The sequence below is a fragment of the Nelusetta ayraudi genome, unplaced genomic scaffold (assembly GCF_046127955.1).
Source record: "Nelusetta ayraudi isolate G7.1 ecotype Tasmania unplaced genomic scaffold, CSIRO-AGI_Nayr_v1 ptg000135l, whole genome shotgun sequence".
Taxonomy (NCBI): Eukaryota; Metazoa; Chordata; class Actinopteri; order Tetraodontiformes; family Monacanthidae; genus Nelusetta; species Nelusetta ayraudi.
In genome coordinates this window covers 20,626,915-20,645,878 of record NW_027466185.1, presented here as the reverse complement: position 1 = coordinate 20,645,878, position 18,964 = coordinate 20,626,915, and the positions used below count along the sequence as shown (strand labels likewise).

Genomic DNA, 18,964 nt, shown 5'->3' with positions numbered 1-18,964 from the left:
GTCATCTCTATTACAAATGGCATCTATTCATAGCTTTATAAGCTGTACAACTATAAACATAAAATATTTAAAAGCACATTAGAAGATGCAACAGTACGGCACATTAAAAAGACCCATCAAAACAATAATTACAACAAAAACATCCATCCATTTTCAATACCCAAACAAAGACATTCAACCATTTGCACTCACACACTCACACCTAGTGTCAATTCAGAGTTCCCAATTGACCTCACATGCATGTTTTTGGACTGTGGGAGGAAGCCACAGGAGAGAACCCATGCAGACACAGGGAGAACATGCAATCTCCACACAGAAAGGTCCTAGCCCTGGAATTGAACCCACAACCTTCTTGCTGTGAAGCGACAGCACTAGCCACTGCGCCACCACTTTATGTCAAAGCAAATCCATGTAGATTTTCTTCACTAAAATGATCACACTTCATAGACTTGTAGAAAGGACAATGCCCTTAAAAGGGTATGTCTAACTAGCCTGACAAGAGACGATATACATTGGGTTGCATGCACCGCAAGTAGCCAGCTCTCTGCATGTTTGTATTGGAACAGACCCAGAAAGGGAAAAAGAAGACATTGTCGGGGGAAGAGGAGAAAAGAGGAGTGAATCGGGACTCGATAGAAGATGCCTGACCGGCAAGTTCTGTATATTCCAAAGCCAGACCAGTCAACTGCATTTTGTCAACAGCAACTGAATTATAAAAAATAAATAAATAAAAAATAAAAAAATCAAATCAAAATAAAAAATCTCGTTCAAATAGCAACGTGAGGTCGAACAATCCAACTTACTGTCAATTACTATTTTTTATTATCATTATTGCTGTTATTCCCCCCCCGTATTTTGTCATATCGTGATAGTTGATGGAAACAAAAAATGTAAAGAAGAATCTTACGACCTGCTGCGTCCTCACTAACTTGACGGCGAAGGGACTCAGCACCTCGGGCAGCTCCTGCCTCTAGCTCCGCCCACCCTTCCACCGGCTTCGTGCAGCGCAATAACCGCCCGCTTCCCCCTCGCTCAGTGCAGCGCTGGATCCAGCGGAGCGAGCAAGGGAAGAGCACTCGACTCCGGCGAGTGATGCGAAGCGGGACTCTGTCGGCCGAACACCACACGGATGTTACAACAAAAACAGCTGCCAGTAGCGCAACTGACAAATTATCCCTCCGCGCTTCTTTAAAATATAGCTACATATTTTTTTTTTTTATCATCCATCCCTCGGAGCTAACTTGGACGCGTGGACGCAAGTTGTTGGTTTTCTTTTTTTTTTTTTTTCTTTTTCCTCCTAAAAGAAATCTATAAACAACTGACTTGAATTCCATTTGATTTACTCGGGAGAGCCGTCGCTGCCGCCGCCGTGGACGAGATGGAGAGCGAGAAGTACCTGCCGGAGCTTATGGCAGAGAAGGACACGCTGGACCCGTCTTTTCAGCACTCCTTCCGGCTGCTGGAACAAGGTAAGGGCGGTGCAATGGTGTAGATAACGTTTTTTTTTTTTTAAAAAAAACGGCTTGTTTTGGGGTTGTTTGTTTGTTTTGCATTTTTTTTGTTTGTTTTTGTTTTTACGCGTTGCTGGTGCTGTGCCTCGGGGGCTACAACAGCCCGCCAGCACGCCTACTGGAAGTTAGGAAGGCGATGTGCGCGGATCTATTTAACTGCTTCCTGTTTGGCGACATTAAAAAAAACAAAACAAACAAAACAAACAACAACAGGAAAAAAACACTATTCATTACTACCACCACCACCACCACCAACCAACACCAACACCAACAACAAAATGCAAGCTTCTCTTTTGGCATTCCGGCGTTAAACAGCTGAGATGCCTTCGCCATCCTGCTGTGCAGTGCTGAACTATGTAAACTAAAGCCAGGCTCGACTCCTGGATGCACCTGTCTTCTTCTTCTTCTTCTTCTTCTTCTTCTTCTTCTTCTTCTTCTTCTTCTTCTTCTTGTGAAGTGAGCAGCATTTCCCTACACGCGATAAAACCGCCCAACCTCTTAATCTCAGAATCATTTCTTCTTCTTTTTCTTTTTCTTCTTCTTCTTCCCCTCCCTCCTGTGAGCTGGAAACAAAACCAGGTGGAAATGTCAATGGAGGAGGATCATTTCAAAAGTGAACGCCCGTGTACAAACGCAGTGGAGACTGAACCGTCGGCAGCGTTTTGTTTTTTGTTTTCTTTTGCATTTGAAGCTACCAGCGAGGCGGTCGGAGCGCTTAGCTGCATCCCATCCCCTCCTCGCACGCCGCAGTCGACCTCAGCCCTGGCGGCGCGCACGCCTGAGATGTGGCACTAGTTGTGGAATAATCGCACTCTCATTCAAATGTACATGTCGCCTCCGACCCCCCCTCCCCACATCTCGCACGCCTTCTTTGAAGAAGTGGACGTGACTGAAATGAAATGGAATTCTATACACACAGCAGCAGCAGCAGCAGCAGCAGCAGCAGCAGCGGCAAAGCAGACGCTTTAATTAATCCGTTGCACAGCCTCCCTGCTTTGAAGCTGTTGGAATTTCTCATTCCTTTTTTTTCTTTTTGCAAACACCTCCTCAGATGCAGAAACACCCGGCGCAGCCTCCTTCATGTGGGAAGTGCTCTGTAATAGCATCCGAGTGCATCCTTCGAGTACCACTCGCGGGGCTTTTGTCTATTGCCGGCTGTTGTCATGCCTTGAAAAAAGAGAAACGGTGGAGAAGAAAAAAAAAGAAAGAAAAGTAACAGACCAGAAGCACCAGTCTGTGAACAGCCTCGCTGTACTGTAACTAATGCTGCCAAACTCCAGATGTGGCTGTTTTTGGTTGTTTTTTTTTTCCCCCCTTCTTTATCCTGACAGCCGTGTCTAAAACATAATACCCCTCATGGCTTGTTTGAAGAGTTTCCAGAAAAGGGGGGAGCCCAGGCAGAGTTAAGGCGCGATTTAACTTTAATGCTGTTTACTCGCCAAAGTTTACCAGAGAGATAAGCTGAGCCTAGTGACTTTTCTGTGTCACCTTCTAAACCACCGTGATGAATATGCAAACATATACCGCTTGTGAGGCTTGAGGCAGTGCTGGTATTTTCCATCTTGTAACCAAATTCCTGGGTGGCCCGGTCTGAAAATAATGTTTTCCCCCTTGCGAGTGAAGACAAACGTTCCAAACGGCTGTTTTGTTTGGCCCTTTCTGAAAACTCGTAAATATTTAATTTTGATGCAGCGAGCGTTCGAAAGATAATTCCTCACGAGATATTTTGCCAAAACGAAAGAGGGGAAAACGTGAAGGAATGAAAAGCAGTTTTCCTGCCGACAAACTCTGATTAATTGACCTCTGGCGGAGCCTAACTAATTTAATTATTTCCTTATTATTGATCACTTACTCAAATTGACCTAATTGCACCACTAACAACAGCAACAGGAACAACAACAAAAAAAAAAAACAATCCTTCCCCAGTTTTGAATTATTCATGTGAAATTGTGCCTCGTTACTTGCAGTTTTAGATTCTTAGGACATAAAAGTAGCCCTGCTGTGTCCTCAGACACACCAATAATAATGAATTTAGACCAGGCATGGGCAAACTACGGCCCGGGGGCCAGATGCGGCCGGTTAAGCTTTTCAATCCGGCCTGCCAAACTTGAAGAAATGATATTATTATTAGATAAAAGTAATAAAATAGCTTTGTCTCATCCATTTTTTCAGTGTTTTAAAAGTCATTTCAATCGAGGGCAAAATTCCCGTGGGACTTCAACGACAGATACTTTGTCGTAACGATTTTGTTCATCTTCAATTGACATGACATATCCCATGACACATTTTTCTCCACCTATGAGGTGGGTCAACAAAACACTCCATCCATCTGCTGCTGCTCCAAATTTTAGAACTCATTGTGGCGCCGCCAGTTAAAACGTTTGCCCACTGCTGATTTAGACTAATATGCTGGCTTGGGGGACTGCAGCACACACTGCACGGCTTAAAGATCCAAAGGTGTGAGACCGAGGGATTTGTTCTCCTGCCTTTTAAAACTCAATATTACATGAAAGTGTAGTTTTGTAGAACAACTATCCTCCAGTGCCTTGTCTCGGAGTGATGGATGTTCTGTCTTGGCAATACTGAAGATTTGAGCCAACAGTTCTTGGTTAATACAAGGCTTCTGTAAGCTGATTCATGTTCAGTAAATTCATCCCGGGCGGCGCAGAGAGACTTTTTCGCTCAGCACTTTCTCTTATCTGCCTTCTTCTTAGTTACTTAATTCCAGGCCGGTCCTCTTCCTCTCTTTTTTTTTTTCCCTTCCTCCTCCGCCCCCCCTTCCGCGCGTATTCTCACCAAAGACCGAAGCTCTGAATACTTAACTCCAGTTGAGAGACATTCGTCAGTCCAAACAGAGCTCCTCTCCTAGTGGCGGCTCTTTTGTTTGCCTCAAAGTCAACATTTGCCAGACGCCGAATGAAAAAATGATGCGGTCATCAGAACACTGTGGCGCGACGAGATGAAGTTAGAATCTCGGGGTGAGCCCCCCCCCCCCCCCGCGTCCATCTCTCTCCATCGTCTGACGTGAGCCGATGTAACAGGTTCATTAAAGCCTGTTCGCGGTGTAGGCAGAGAATTGAAGTCCGACCGTATCTCAAGAGGCAGAATTTAATCCATAGCTTTTAACGAAGCGAGCGGGAACTCTGTGTTACGGGGAAGAAAAAAAAAAAACATAAAAAAAATTCTGGCAGCGAACAGTCGGCCACAACTTCAGAAGTGTGGATACTGTTATCTCCGTCTTACACAACAGATGGAACACGTTGCGGCCTAATGGAGCACTTTCCCTGCCATCCCGCTGATTAGTCCTGGACTTGATAATTATTCAATTGGCGGGGGAGGGGAGGGGAGTGGTGGGAGCTCGCAACACGGCAAGTGGCGGATGTGAGATTACTCCAGTGTTCTGGGGAGCGTTCCATTCAGGAGAAATTAGTGGGAGCTTTGTGCCCTGTGGGCCCCGTTCACGGAGCTCTTCGCCCCCAAGGGAACCGCGTCTCCTGCCCACGGTGCAGCAAACACTGCAAGTTAGATAAATAAGGAAAAAGCAAGGTCCAACTAAGGCCATCGTCATCATCATCATCATCATCGTCATCATCATCATCGTCATCATCATCATCGTCAGCAGCAGCAGCAGCAGCAGCAGCAGCAGGAGCGTACCAGTGACGGGATTATATCAGGTACAAAAACATGGCACATGGCATTTTTTCTTGGGCCTTTTCAGGACCTTGAAAAACATGAAATGAAATAAAAGGTTGACAGAAAAACAATTCCAAGTTTGGGGTTGTTGTCTGAAATTTGTTGCATCTAAGTCTAACAGGGGAGGAAGAAAAAAAAGAAAGAAAATTCTCTCCCTCATTCCCATCCTTTTTTGTTTGTTTGTTGAGCTGCTGCTGACAAGAATTAGGAAAAATAAGAACCTGTGCAACCGAAGCGCGCAAACAGTGCCACGGGGGGGATCATTTGAATATTGGGGACTTCCCCTTGTCAATACGAGGCAGCAGAGAAAACCTTACACACACAAACTAAACAAACAATTCTAAAGTCCTAAATGTATGTCCTCCAGTTCCAGACAGTGAGAGTTTATTCCACCCAAGCACTCTGGGATTAAAAAATATCTCCAAACACTCCAACATGTATGCATATACAATACATACGTTGTCGAATATCCATATCAAATCATTTTAAAATAAGCTCTCAACGGCAGAAATACTCCCATTGCTTTCCAGATTTTCACCACCCCTCCTCGCATTGAAACCCAATCAATCATGCTCTTGACCTGCTTCGGAAGGATTTTTGCTTTCTTTTGCGGTGCTCTTTAAAATGTAAAGCCGCGTTCGCCGCCAGATGTATTCTGTTTGTGCTGGATTCGGGGAGCAGCAGCAGCAGCAGCAGCAGCAGCAGCTCGCCGTGAATGTTTCAGGACCCGTGGCCCACTTTGGACGCCCTGACCTCAGCGCTGCTGCCTTTTAATTGGACGTTTCACAGCGGGGGAGGGAACCCTGCGCAGTGTTTGCATAGCGTTATCAACCTCAAGGAGGAGGAAAACAATAAAGAGCCAAGAAAAAAAAACATTTTATCTGGCGTGAGCGGAGTGGTCAAAATATCCTCAACGCCCTCGTCCGCCGACATCCCATCAGCAAAGCGGAGGAGGAGGAGGAGGAGGAGGAGGAGGAGGAGTGGTGCTGTGTATCCGGCGGTGCTTGAGTTTTTGCTCTGGAATATACAGAATACCCAGAAGCGAAAAACAAAAACAAAAAAAAAATGCAACGATGGGAGAGACCTGGCACCCGATCAAAGGGAGAGATATCATTTTGTTGGGGAAACGGCCCTTGATGGTGATAATGATCATGCGGAAGGGCTCCGCCTGCCGCCACGCTGAGCCACACAGCAAGGGGGAGGAGGAGGAGGCCGGACTCGCCTCGGGCTGAGAGCCGGCTGGCGGTTTGAGGATGTAGTGAACTCGCAAGCGGGGGTGTGGGGGAGCATGAGACACCCGCATCAATTCAGGTGGCAGACGCAGAGACGGAGAGACGGGGAGAGCAGGAGGCGAGCTGGAGCTGCTCCTCAACGCAGAAAAGTGAAATCTCTCCCCCCCCGATTAACCCATGAGACCCCCTGTAAGCCTCCAAGCAAATTTTAAGGGGGTCTATATAAAATATATATATATATATATTGTCACTAATGTAGACTGTCATGGCTTGCACCCATAAAATAGTGTTAGGTTATTATAGGACTTTTGCATTTTAGGGAAATGTAGGTTTTGAGTCATGATCAGGAAGATGCAGACCCCTTCCGGAAATTGACGTGTATTTCGCACACTGGGCGCAACCAAAGTCCTAATTAGACTTTAAGCACTGCACCCACTGATTGTCCCTGAATTCTTTCCCTGGCAGGTAAAGTGTAATCACGCCCTTTGGGCAGTTTATTTTCCCTTCTGTACTGCCGGTAGAGTCAGAGAAGCCCACTGTAATCTGTGCGATCAAACAGTTGTTTAAGCCTGTGCAAGAAGTATTCAACTCTTTGCCACTTTTTTTTAACCGCCTGTTTTGTGCCACACCCTAAAACCGGAACCTAGCAAGTGCGCGTCTGGTCTGGTCTGGTCCCGTGACTATTGCGCCACCATCCCTCAATTCAATTCAGGTTCCCCCATCGTCGTATTGCTCAGGACCAGCCTTCAAGCTCACCATGGGCTCAGCTCGTCAGTTTGCAGTTGTAGCAGTCCAGAATGAATGTATTTATGGGCAGTATATTAAGTTTTTAGCAATATAAAAATCATAAATCAAGCCAAATTTGACACACTGGACCTTTAGATAAAACCTTAAAAAAAAATCCTGTTTTGCTTCCCATTTCCTGTGTTAGGCAGGTTTGCCAGGACGGCCAATCCGAGCGCAGACCCTCAATTAAGGCGGCTTGAATAATGCAAGGGGCGCTTGTTTGGACGGGGACGTGCTGAAAGCTGATAGCCCGTATCTCCTTCAGAGGCGGGTGGTGCCAGGTCCTGATGTAGCCTGACTGACGCAGAGAAACAAAACGTTGAAAAAAAATAAAATAAAATAAACACACAGCTTTTGTTGTTATTATTAGCCCTCCCAATAGATTGCATCTAATATTTTCTCATTCCACTCATCCAGGACATTCAGTCAACACGTCCGCTGACAGAGGTCATTACCCCCCCCCCCGCCCCCACTTCCTCCCCTTGCATGCATGGACCGTTGAAAATCGGTTCATTGGACGGCAGGTTGGATTTGCCATTGCCTCCAGGAGGAGGAGGAAGAGGAGGAGGAGGAGGACGCAGGCAGTCCAGGATTACACTGGATTAGTTTGGGAAGCAGAAGGAAGCCCCCCCCCCCCCCACCTCCCAGAGTGTATCAATCTGTTTTTACCGCCGCCCGAGGCCCGGAGACAAAGGGGAGATAGGGGTGTGAAAATGATTTAAAAAATAAAAAAGATGAGAGGAGAGGTTCTGGCCGGGGCGCCACAGGAAGTGAGGGTCTCCTTCCCGAGGGAAAGGTTATTTGCTGGGGGGGGGTGGGGGGGGGATTGGTCCAGAGCCAGTTACCCAAGAGAAAGTGCAATCTGAGGAGCACCCTTCCTCCGTCCCCACCACTGTCACTACCCAGCCGCCCAGAGGGAGAAAAAAGGAGTGATGGAAGAGGAATTTTAAAAAAAAGGGAAAACAGACACTTTTGTTGCCGCCGTCACTCAGGCGTCGGCGATGAATAAAACAGAAGAGCCGCTTTTCATGTCGCACGCCCGCCCGTTCCACTCACACCCTTTAAATACGCCCCCGGCTAGCTGACGTCGCAAAGGCAGGGAGGGAGGATCGGCACGTCTCATCCACAACAACTAATTCACTGTCACCGGCTGCCTCAGAGGGAAGGGGCTGGCGCAACCTCATCGCTTATTCATTATTTACTTTTTTATTCATTTATTTTCGGAAGGCTTTTATTTTTGAAATATTTTTCACTGTAAATCCGGTCCGGAGAAAAGGAAGTAGCCTGGTGGTGGTGGTGGTGGTGGAGGAAGGTCCCCCCGTCCCCCCACCCACACCAATGTGGACTTTCTTTGTGCGCTTAACCGCACAATTAAAGTTAATATTTGATTCCGCCCGCTGCAGGCTCCTGCTTTCTTTCTTCTAGTTTTTTTTTTTTTTTTTGCAAAAGCCACAGCCGCCCTCTCCTTTATTCGCTTGTCTTTTTGTGCGGCTTGCACCTCAATGGAGTGGATTGCACTGGATTAGCTCCTCCGCCTCGCCGCCCCAACGCTCGCACCCCCCCACACACACATCCTCACTACCGACTGATCCGATCCATTTTGTGTAATCCAACTCAATTTAATTATGTTTATCGTTCCACCTCGCCGGCGCCGAGGAGCGGCGGCCCACCTCAGCCGAGATAAGCCCGGGGACCTTGTGCCTTTTCCTTTTTTTTTTTTTTTTTTTTTTCTCGCGGCTGCCAGAGTTTGTCTGCTCAAGCTTGTTGCTCTGCAAACAGATGGTGCGAGTCACCTGCACTCTGGGTAAATAGCGGCGTTAGCCGCGACATTAGGATTCAGTACTCTTTACCAAACATCACCGGTGACTTGGGAACAAGGGAGGAAAAAAAATAAACAAAACAAAAAAAAAGAGAGCCCAGGCTGAAGCTCATTACCTCATTTCTTTTTCCTGTAATAGCAATTTGTACGATTTAGCAGCAAGCTCTCCCCACTAAATGGGTGTTTTGGAGTCGCTTTGTGTGCTCACTATTCGTAAAGTTTTCATTTTTTCTTGACTCCCAGTTCGGTTGCTCGGCTATTCACCATTAAAGCTAAAATAAAAGTCGTCTAGCCAGTCAGCACAGTTCAAGGACTCAAAGACAGCTGGACAGCATCGGGAACGCCACTGAGCACAACAATATTTTTGTATTTTTATTGCAGGTTAAATGTTTTTGTGGCCCGTCTTTCGCCGAGTTCAAAATCTCAGAGACTTGCAGATTTTGTGCAGTCGTGACAGACGCTGTTGGGCCGCCAACACATCACGCAAAAGCGACCCTCTGCGTTTTCCTTTGCCGAGTGGCCCTCGCTCATACTCTCTGACTCCTGAAAGACTCTGCCGCACAACTCAGGGTCCAACCCATCATTTTGGACCTGCCCTGCTGTCAGGAAAAAACTGTTTTATATTCCACTGAAATCTTTTAGCTGGTTTTGTGAGGAGACGTCGTGCTGGGATATACAAGGCTGTATATATAATATATTGGAGACTTGTTATTTCTGCAGCTTACAAAAAGATAAAGAGCAGCAAAGGTTGTTGAACATATTTCTATTTCTATTTATTAATGCTGTAGTGACAAAAAAATTGTCAAAAAGGGTCAAAAATCATACATTAATAAGGGAAATTCATTCTTTGGTGACCAAGTCCAAAAACCAATTAGTGTATTTTTGGCAAAGCTATTGTTACTATGCAAGACGAGATATTTTGCATATTGATAAAACCACTGATTGCATCTCTCATCTTTGTCAGCCTGGCCATCTTGCACCCACACAAAAGCCCTGCCACAGTATGACCTTCTGTCTATTAGACATTATTTTTCTTAAAAAAATAATGTTTTTTCCTTCTGCTGTTCAGACGATGGTGATGACCCTCCCACCCCCATGCAAAGTATAGCTATTTCAGTTTAACACTTGGTTATGACATGGCAATTTCGTATTGAAAAGCTGTATGAAGATAAAAATTCCCCCCCAAAATATATGTAAAAAAAATCTAACCACTGCCGGGCCAACAGTTTCATTCCAAAGTTTTATGATCACAGTGTTTCAACTCACCACTAAAAGTCATCTTAATAGATCCGTAATAAAGACTCCTGGTTGTTTTTGATTAATGAATGATGAATTGCACCAACTGAATCCCTTTTGGAGGAATCAAAAGTGAATCACGGGCTAAAGGTCTTGGCCAGTGGTGCTTCATCTGTAAAGAAAGTGTATCTGCAGGTTTTGGGAAATGAAAGTTTCCCAGTGATACTGAAACCAAAGACGGATGCTGCTCCACCACTGGACCCCCCTACCCGAGAACGACCCACTTATCCTCCGCTGCATCCTCTGTCTGGCCGTTAATCTAATCGCAAGGCTTCACGTGCGCGAACAGTAATTTGTCTTTGTTTTGTCGTTACTGGAAGTGTTTGCCATCGCGTGCAGAAAATATGTCTAGTAAGACGGCCGCGCGGCTAAGATTTCATGCTTCCATTTTCGAGTCGAATCCAATTCAATTTTCGGTCTTAATTATTTGTCAGAATTAGCTTTGCATGAATCGTCAGTGTCTATGGTCCGTGGCCCAGGGTTTTAGTTGCATGCAGAACGACTCCTGCAATGAATCAGTTTTAAAAGCAGGGCTGGATAACGTTCTCTCTTTGGTAGGAGAGCAAAGAACTGCACGGAAGGCTTTTCTATACTATTTTACTGGCTTTGGCAAGAGTTAAGTTACAGTACGGCACCACCCGGCTCATCACAAGATGGAATAGCTGTTGGCCCTCACATCACAGGATGCCTCACGCTTTTACCAACCTACTTAAGTGGCACAATTTGGCCCAGTTTGATTGTAACCGGCTACGGATTTGACCACTCAGCTGTCCAGTCAGTCTTTCACTTTCCGACTGTTTCTTTTATTGCCTCTTTCCCGGATGGCAAACAGAAAAATTGGGAAATTCTCACTCAGGGGTGAACAGTGTGTCGTATTTGAGCAAGCCTTTTAAAAAAGCAGAACCCGTATGTTTTTGAAAGGTGATCACAGCCTCGATCTGTTGCGGTGGAACCGCAAGCTGATGGTTTGTGTTTATTGTTTAATTTTGTGAGCTTCTTAATGTCTCACAACTGTAGCAGTTGGCTGTAAAACATTGATGAAGTCTTACAGGCCGAGCATAAACACAAGGGGGGTCACGCTGCGGAGTAACGGACGCAGTTACTCACTCTCTCCCTCTCTCTTTTTGTAATATCATCAGTTGCTGCTCGATGCTACTGCTGGTGGCGGCTCGTGGCTGCTCATTCATCGCACTAGGTGTAAATGTTTGGCCCCAGGTGGTGGTGTCTGGCCAATTAGTCTATACATAAAAATGAACAAAATGATGTTTAATATTTAAAAAATAATTACTTTTCCCTTTTTATTAATTAGGGCCCTTTAATTTAATTCCCTTTAATAAACGCGAATGCTGCTGCACCTGCTAATTTCCAACCCTGTTTCTATGCAAATACAATGAAAACTAATTCATTTAAAGTTAACCAATAAATGCATTGCAGCAAATACAAAATTGTTATTTATTTATTTTGGCTGAAATGATCATGATTTGATGATCATTCAGTGAACATTAAATGATCAAGCAACAAATGATCATGACAATTGCCAAAAGTTATAGAATCCGCGTAAGCATATAGTACACGGGTGCTAAACAGGGATGAATTTCCAAGAATTCTGAATAAAACAACACAGCAGTTAAAGAGACCAAATGACAGGGTGCTGACAAACCACTTAGAAGGAAACTGCTTTGCAACGCGTGAAGACCTTTGCTATGAATACCACACATAATTAAAAAAAAAAAAAAAAGAAAGAAATACTTGAATGGCAACACTGAATTACTAAGACCCAGCAAACTAAAAATAGGCCTAATTCATCATGGGCAAAACTTCCAATGTTGAAATTGTCATGTTTTCTAAAAAAAATATATATATCAATTAGTTCCCTGGAAACCAAATGGTTCGAACCAGTATTTCGGCTGCATCCTAATTAGGCAGTGGGTGTTTAACAGACTAGTTGAGTGCCTCTCTGTTCTGTGGTCCACAGTGTTGAAAACCTCAGTGGAGTTTAATTTTAGTGTCTTTTTTAGGGCCTTGATGGCTTTGTGTAAGGAGTGTTTGGCTCCAAATGCCACAGACCAGAATTTTAATGAATAAATACAATACTTTATTTCTGAGGTCAAATGAAGGATATGTTGGCAGAGCAAAGAGTCCAATTTTTTACAAAATTCTACAATTAACAAACTATGTAGAATTCATAATTGGTCCATAATACCTTGCCGTTTTTTTTTTTCTTACCATAGCTAATCTCTAAAGAACATATTAGCTCTCAAACAGACTTTCCCTTCGAAAGTCTCAAAAAGTGAAAGGCCACAAGCGGTGCAGGTCAATATCGATTTGACTAAAATGTGCTAGCCCAGTGTTTGTCAACACAGACTAATTCAGTGCTTTTATAATACCAGCTAATAACTGGAATTGGGCTGCAGGGCTCATTTCCAAACAGGCAAGATAAAGAAAAAAAAATAGGTTGTGAGCAGATTATTTTAACATTTTTTAATTTATTCTTTACATGGCTTTTGTCAGTAATGTAAAGATCTGTATTTGTGAATACGAGACATGATCTTAACAAATGTCCATTAGTGGTGACCTTGAGACTCGAGGTCCTGGGTTCGATCCCTGGCCAGCTCACACCAAAAACGCAACCTCATGGGGGCGCTCCTTATGCCGGCCTCCCTGTGCCAGTCCCCTGATTAGGATAAAAGTGAGGGTTGTGTAATGATGGGTGTCCAAGGTGAAAACCTATGCTAACTTAAACGTAAGAATCTATTAGCTGTGGCCACTCCTCAAGGGAACAGTTGAAAGAATCTGCTTTAAACTTGGTCTTTAGATTAAATACATTCAGTTTTTTGTTCAAAATACTTTTTTTTTTGCTTGTGAATAATATGCTTTATTCTGTTTAGACAAGGGCATTACTTTAATAATAGACATGTCAGAAGGGTATGAATTATTGATAGTGATAGATTAGATTTTGTCCGATAATCAAGCTCAGTGGAGGACTTCAAATTACCCCAACTCCCATTTGCCAAGTGCATACCGGCCACCCCGACTTTTAGGAAGGGAGGCAGAATTTAGAAAATTTGGGCCCGGCACCATGTTGTAGCCATGAATTATTCAGCCACGTCCATCATTGGGGTGTTGGCAGACACCGGAACCTTAAACAGCCGCGGCTATCTCTTTCATTAGCGATGGGATCGGCAGTATCGGCGCTCAATTCTTCCCTGTCATGTGCGATGCGACTCAAAGGCAAAGATGACTGTAATTACAGCAAGCGCGGCGGTCCACGCAAGTCGACACCTCTGGAGCCGGCCCGTCGATGGGAGGCTGCGAGGGGTGAATGGATAAAAATCTAGTTTATGGATCTGCGGTCCGCCCGCACCAGGCCCCCTTTCGCCGGAGGGGCTGAGGTTTTAATTGCTGTCTGACCAGGGCTGGTGCTGTGTGAAGATGGGACGCGTTGATACAAGCGGAGCGTGAGGGGGGGAAGGAAGGGTTTTCGCTCTCCCCACTCCCTCACTGCGGTTGTCGTATTGACAGCCTCTCGTCCTGGAGGAGCTGATAAGAGCGCCGGACTGAGGGAGACATCCAGAGAGAGTGGATTGCCTTTCAGGAGGCCAGGAATTGGAGATGTATTTTTTTTTTTATCATTTTATTTTATTTATTTGTTGTGAAGGGCGTTTCAGAAAGAAAAAAAAAAAAAATCAAATGTCTCAGAGAGCGCGACAGGGAGGCAACAGCTGATAGATGTAGTAGCCTGGACAGGTGGCATGTGTGTGACACTGAAAACCACGACAGGCATAAACGAAGCAGCCGCCGCTAAGGGCCATCGGGGTATTCGCAGATCAATGAAGGAAAGCGCATTGATTGGCGAAAAGCAGAACACAAACAGCCCTTTTTTTCCTGCTCGCTTTATGTTAGGTCGCTGTCCCAGCGCTGCTTTATTTACACGAGCACCTGCTCGGGGACAAAAAGGCAGAAAACAAAAAAGGGTCAATGTCAGGCTCCCATCTCTTTGTGGCCGCGTTGCACGTAAAGATTAATTTGTGCATTCGAACCATGTACACAGGTAGCACTTAATCATTGTTTCAACCCCACGCATTCATGTTTGACTCCCAAAAATTGACTTGTTTTGATTTTAAAGCAGCTTCTAGAGAACATCACGGGCCACAAAACCACAACCAGGGACGGCGTTCCAAAAACAATGAATTAATCATTAGATTAATCACCTAAAGCAGATGAAAGGGGGGGAAAAAAACCAGCAGATCTTCCACGCACGCTGCAGTCGGAGAGGAGCCTCAGGCATTCAGCGGCGCTATCACATGGCCGGTCGATGCGCAAATGTGTAACAAAAGCCAAGTATCGGTGCCCGTTGCCGACGTACGCTAGCGGCCGTCGCGCAACGGTGACATTCACTGTGGAGCGCTTGACTTATTGCTCCCTTTACTCCCTCGGACAATACCTCCGAGGCCGAGGGGAAGCTACAGCGGTGTGGGATAAATTGCAGTATGTGCGCGATAGATCTCGCTGTCAGAGGTACATTACCCCTGCCGAGCTGCCGGGGTCGAGCGGCGAGAGATAATTGTAACCCCCGCTGAGAGGGAAGAGCCCAACTTACCGAAACCACATACTGTTCATCACTAAGGCGCTCATCCCGCAGGAGTTATGGCACGATTCACTGTCTTCTTCTTTTCACATTTTCTTAAATCGGCTTTATTACCCGTGGACGCTCTATTGATGCCGTTCGACCCTCTTCTATTTATAGTCCACAGACACTGGCTGTGTTTGTTTAGTGTCCTTGTAATGAGCCATATCCCGGGTTTTGATCATATTTAGACGGTGCTTTCAAGCACACAGGGAAGCCAGGATATTTATAGCCCTGCATACATGTGTATAGCAATATCCCACCACTTATCTAATTACTGCATCTCATTTTGCGCAGGTGACGGCAATGATTATTCTTTATTTATTACCTCAACAGACTGCAGATTTTTTTTCATTTTTTATTCCCACCTACAAGATACCAACGTGCGGGCTTACCACTGTTAAATGGCAGCACTGCGCCTTAGATATGGCCTATTCACCTAACTCCTCATTCCCATCAAAACTTTCAATCAGTTTAATTTCTACTACATCCATCCATCCATTTTCCATACCTCAGGGTTCAGGGTTGTGAGGGTCTGCTGGAACCTATCCCAGCTGGTCATGAGGCGATGGCAAGGTACATCTTGACAAGTAGCCGGTTCATCGCGGGTCATTTTACGACATTTGTTAATTTAATAGAACCGAAAGACTCGGAAAACTCAGCTTCTCCAGCTCTTCCGAGAGCTCGCCGGCCATCTGAACTGAACGATCAGGGGAGAAGGGCTTTATTTTTGGGGAGGTGACCATGAACTCTATGGTCTCACTCTGCAAGACATAGGAGAACCTCCCAGAAGGTACCAAGCCTGTATGGTGGCGTGGCCTGGTGGAAGCCACTCATTGGTGAAAAGCACATGGTATACGGCCACGCAAAATACCAGGCCAATACCGTGAGCCACGGTGGTGGCAGCACTACTGGGAGACTGGTCAGGATAGCGGGAAAGATGACAGCCACGATGTCTAGAGACATCCCGGATGCAAACCTGCTCCCGAGCAGTCTTGACCTCAGACTGGGGCCGACGGTTCATCTTTCAGTAGGACAGGACAACAAGATATCGAAGGAGGAGTGGCTTCAGGACAACTCAGTGAATGTCCTTGAGTGGCCCAGCCAGATCCCAGACTTGATCCCGTAGAGATCTGAAAATGGCCACGCACTGACGCTTCCCATCCAACCTGACGCAGATTGAGAAGTAATGGTGTGCACGGCTTGTGGTGTCGTCTACAAAAAGACCTTGACGTCGTCATTGCTGCCAGAGGTGCATCAACAAAGTATTGGGCAAAGGTTGTAAATATTTAAGTACATGCAATTCTCTGTTTTTCATATTTAATACACTTGCAAAAAAATTCAAAAGATTTTTTTTTTTCCCACATGGTTATTACAGTGTGTTGTACATCGAATTTTGAGGAAATAAATAATTTAAAGTATTTGTATATCTAAGTATATTTTCCAGATGTTCTTTATGTGTATGGACGGAGGTGTTGTGTTCAGAGATGCTGCTCTGCAGACCTTGGCTCTAAGCACTGGTTATTTGAGTTACTGTCGCCTTTGCTTGTCGCTCACTGTGTATTTTCTCTACTGGGGTCTGTTCTCTGTGAGTCCTTTAGACGCTATGATATTGCGGAAATCCCTGTCGATCGGGAGCAGTTTTGAGGTACTCAGACCAGCAGCGCCTCTGGTACCAACAATTATGTTCAACTCACTCAGCATCACCTGGATCCCCAGTTCTTTCCCATTCTGATGCTCCTTCTGAACTTGGGCAGATGGTCTTGACCACATGTGGATGCAATTGCCACGGTATGATGCATGCTATGCCTAAAAAGTGGTATAACCACAAATGTTAATATCTGTAAAAATATAGATTTTTTTTTTTTTTTTAACTTATTCTCAACTATGTATGTGTCAACAGTTGTGCCATTTTATTCCAATTTAGCAGCTGAGTGGGTAAAAAAAAAAAGAAAGAAAAAAAAAAGAAATTGCTCAAATTATTTAATGGTTTTCCTCTCAACAGACAAGTGCTGCAATTACCGGTATCTGTCCCGTCATATATAGCTGGAAGCGGCTGCTTCGTGCTGAGGTTACACCGTGCGTTAAAGCAGCTGGAAAGACGTTGTAGCGCATGCAAAAGAAACGCGGGGAGACACACATTTTTGAACGTTCCTTGCATTCACACTCACCCTGCATCATTTGCATGCCGATGCGCGCGCGCGCGCACACACACACACACACACACACACACACACACACCCACAGGAATCACACATCCCATCTCTATTTCCCCTGCGCAGCTGTCGACCGCGTCCCACTCCCACTCCCTCCCTCTCTCCCCGCCGCCGCCGCAGCGGCAGCGGCAGCAGCAGCAGCAGTGGCAGTGTTATTCAGCCCGCGTCTACCTACTGTTTCTCGCCGCATAACACAAATAAACCCCCTGGCAATCGCAATGGTGTCTGCCTCATTATCATATTTATTTAAAGTATCGTATGACCCATTTCATTCCTGCACGGGGTTCCTCTCGTCATGATTGAGTGGTCCCATATTTAAGGTAGGTCTCCGGAGATGCTGCTGTGCATAATGGGAACATTACTATTAAGCATGGTCACAGGCATGTCCTTGTCATTAAAGTTGAGGGGGAAAAAAAAAAAAAAAGAAAAAGAAAACGGGTTGAAAGTTCCTCTCTTCCTTAGCAAGCACTGTTTGAAGTTGCAAGCGAATGCGTTATTACAGATGCTTAAATAAAGGGGGAAAAAACAAAGCAAAAACAAAAACAATGGCAGACTTTTCAATCTTCCTGAGAAATGAACGCTGGAAACCCGGCGCGCGGGATCAATGGTCTGTCATGTAAGCAATACGGGATGAAAAACCGAGTTCGTTCGCCCACCGGCCAGTGATGTAGTGCGCCGAGTCGTGCTGGTGAAAGGAAAAGCGGCGCTGAGCCGCAACCCCCCCCCCCCACCCTCGTAATGCAACCGCTCTAATGGACCACATCTGATAAATGGTCACGATTATGCCAATAATAAAAAGAGAAATCTGTCCAATTGCTCGGGCGTACACATCAGCGCGGGCCGTAATGGCCGAATCTGTCATTGAAAACGTCTCGGGCTCGCGCACGGCGGCCAGCGCGCCGCGCCCGGTAATGGAAGATTAATAGCAGACTGCCGATCCCCGGCCCCCGATTATCGAATGCTTTTTCTACTGGATATGTTTCCCACGACTCCCCCCCCCCCCCTCCCGGCCTCCCGGCCGCGTCTGGACCCGTATTGATTTGGTGCTCGCAAATTTATGGTTATGTTTCTCCAGTTTGAACAAAAGGAGGAGAAAAACATCGTTGTCTCCTGCCGGCATCAGTCACGACATCCAGCGGACGGACGGGACGCGAGGAGGGAGCGGATCTCGGCTCCGCATTGGCCGGGAGTCCCGGAGGGTCGCCTGGTGCTTTACTCACATAACATGACTGTGACCTTCTGCGTGCGTCTCCATCATGAAAGGTTAATTGGCAAAGGTCGCACTCGGTTTCTGTAAATACATGAGCGGAGTTCGTGAAGGGGAAATGATGTTGGGAAGGTTGACAGGATGCTCCCGTTATTTAACACGGAAATTATTTATGGCAGTTTAATCGGGTGGCCTCGAGTGACGGTTAGCTTAGCGCATGCTACTATGTGCTGTTTTTAACTCTCGCTTAAGCCAACTGGGAGTGTAAAGGAAACATTTTTTTTCTTTACTTTGAAAAGTCTTTTTATAAAGCAAAACTAAACATAAAATTCTAATGTGAAAATGTCCCTTCTGATTCCACTTCGAGAAAAATGCTTCTCCTACAACATTAGCTGATCTCTTCAGCCTGCCAGTCACTTCTTCTATTCCTAGTGGCACTTGGAGGATGGATGATAAAGTGCAAAATGCTGCGACTGCACAACTTTTGTAAATACACGACTTTGTGGAGGATCTCCGTGTGATACCAAAACCACAGCGTCATTTAGAAACTGCCGACTTGTCACGAAGGCACCATGCA

General features: G+C 45.6%; 1 protein-coding gene across 3 annotated transcripts in view; it reads left to right on the top strand.

Moving 5' to 3' along the window:
* The first annotated feature begins 1,048 nt into the window (after window positions 1–1,048).
* khdrbs3 (KH domain containing, RNA binding, signal transduction associated 3) overlaps window positions 1,049–18,964 on the top strand; it is a 101,160-nt gene continuing 83,244 nt past the window's right edge. For all 3 annotated transcript variants that reach the window (XR_012923823.1, XR_012923822.1, XM_076011860.1), the window contains exon 1: window positions 1,049–1,469. Coding sequence is in view for 1 of the 3 variants with exons in the window: in XM_076011860.1 (XP_075867975.1) it covers window positions 1,379–1,469 (91 nt within the window). In the remaining 2 variants the exon portion in view is untranslated. The remainder of the gene's footprint in view (window positions 1,470–18,964) is intronic.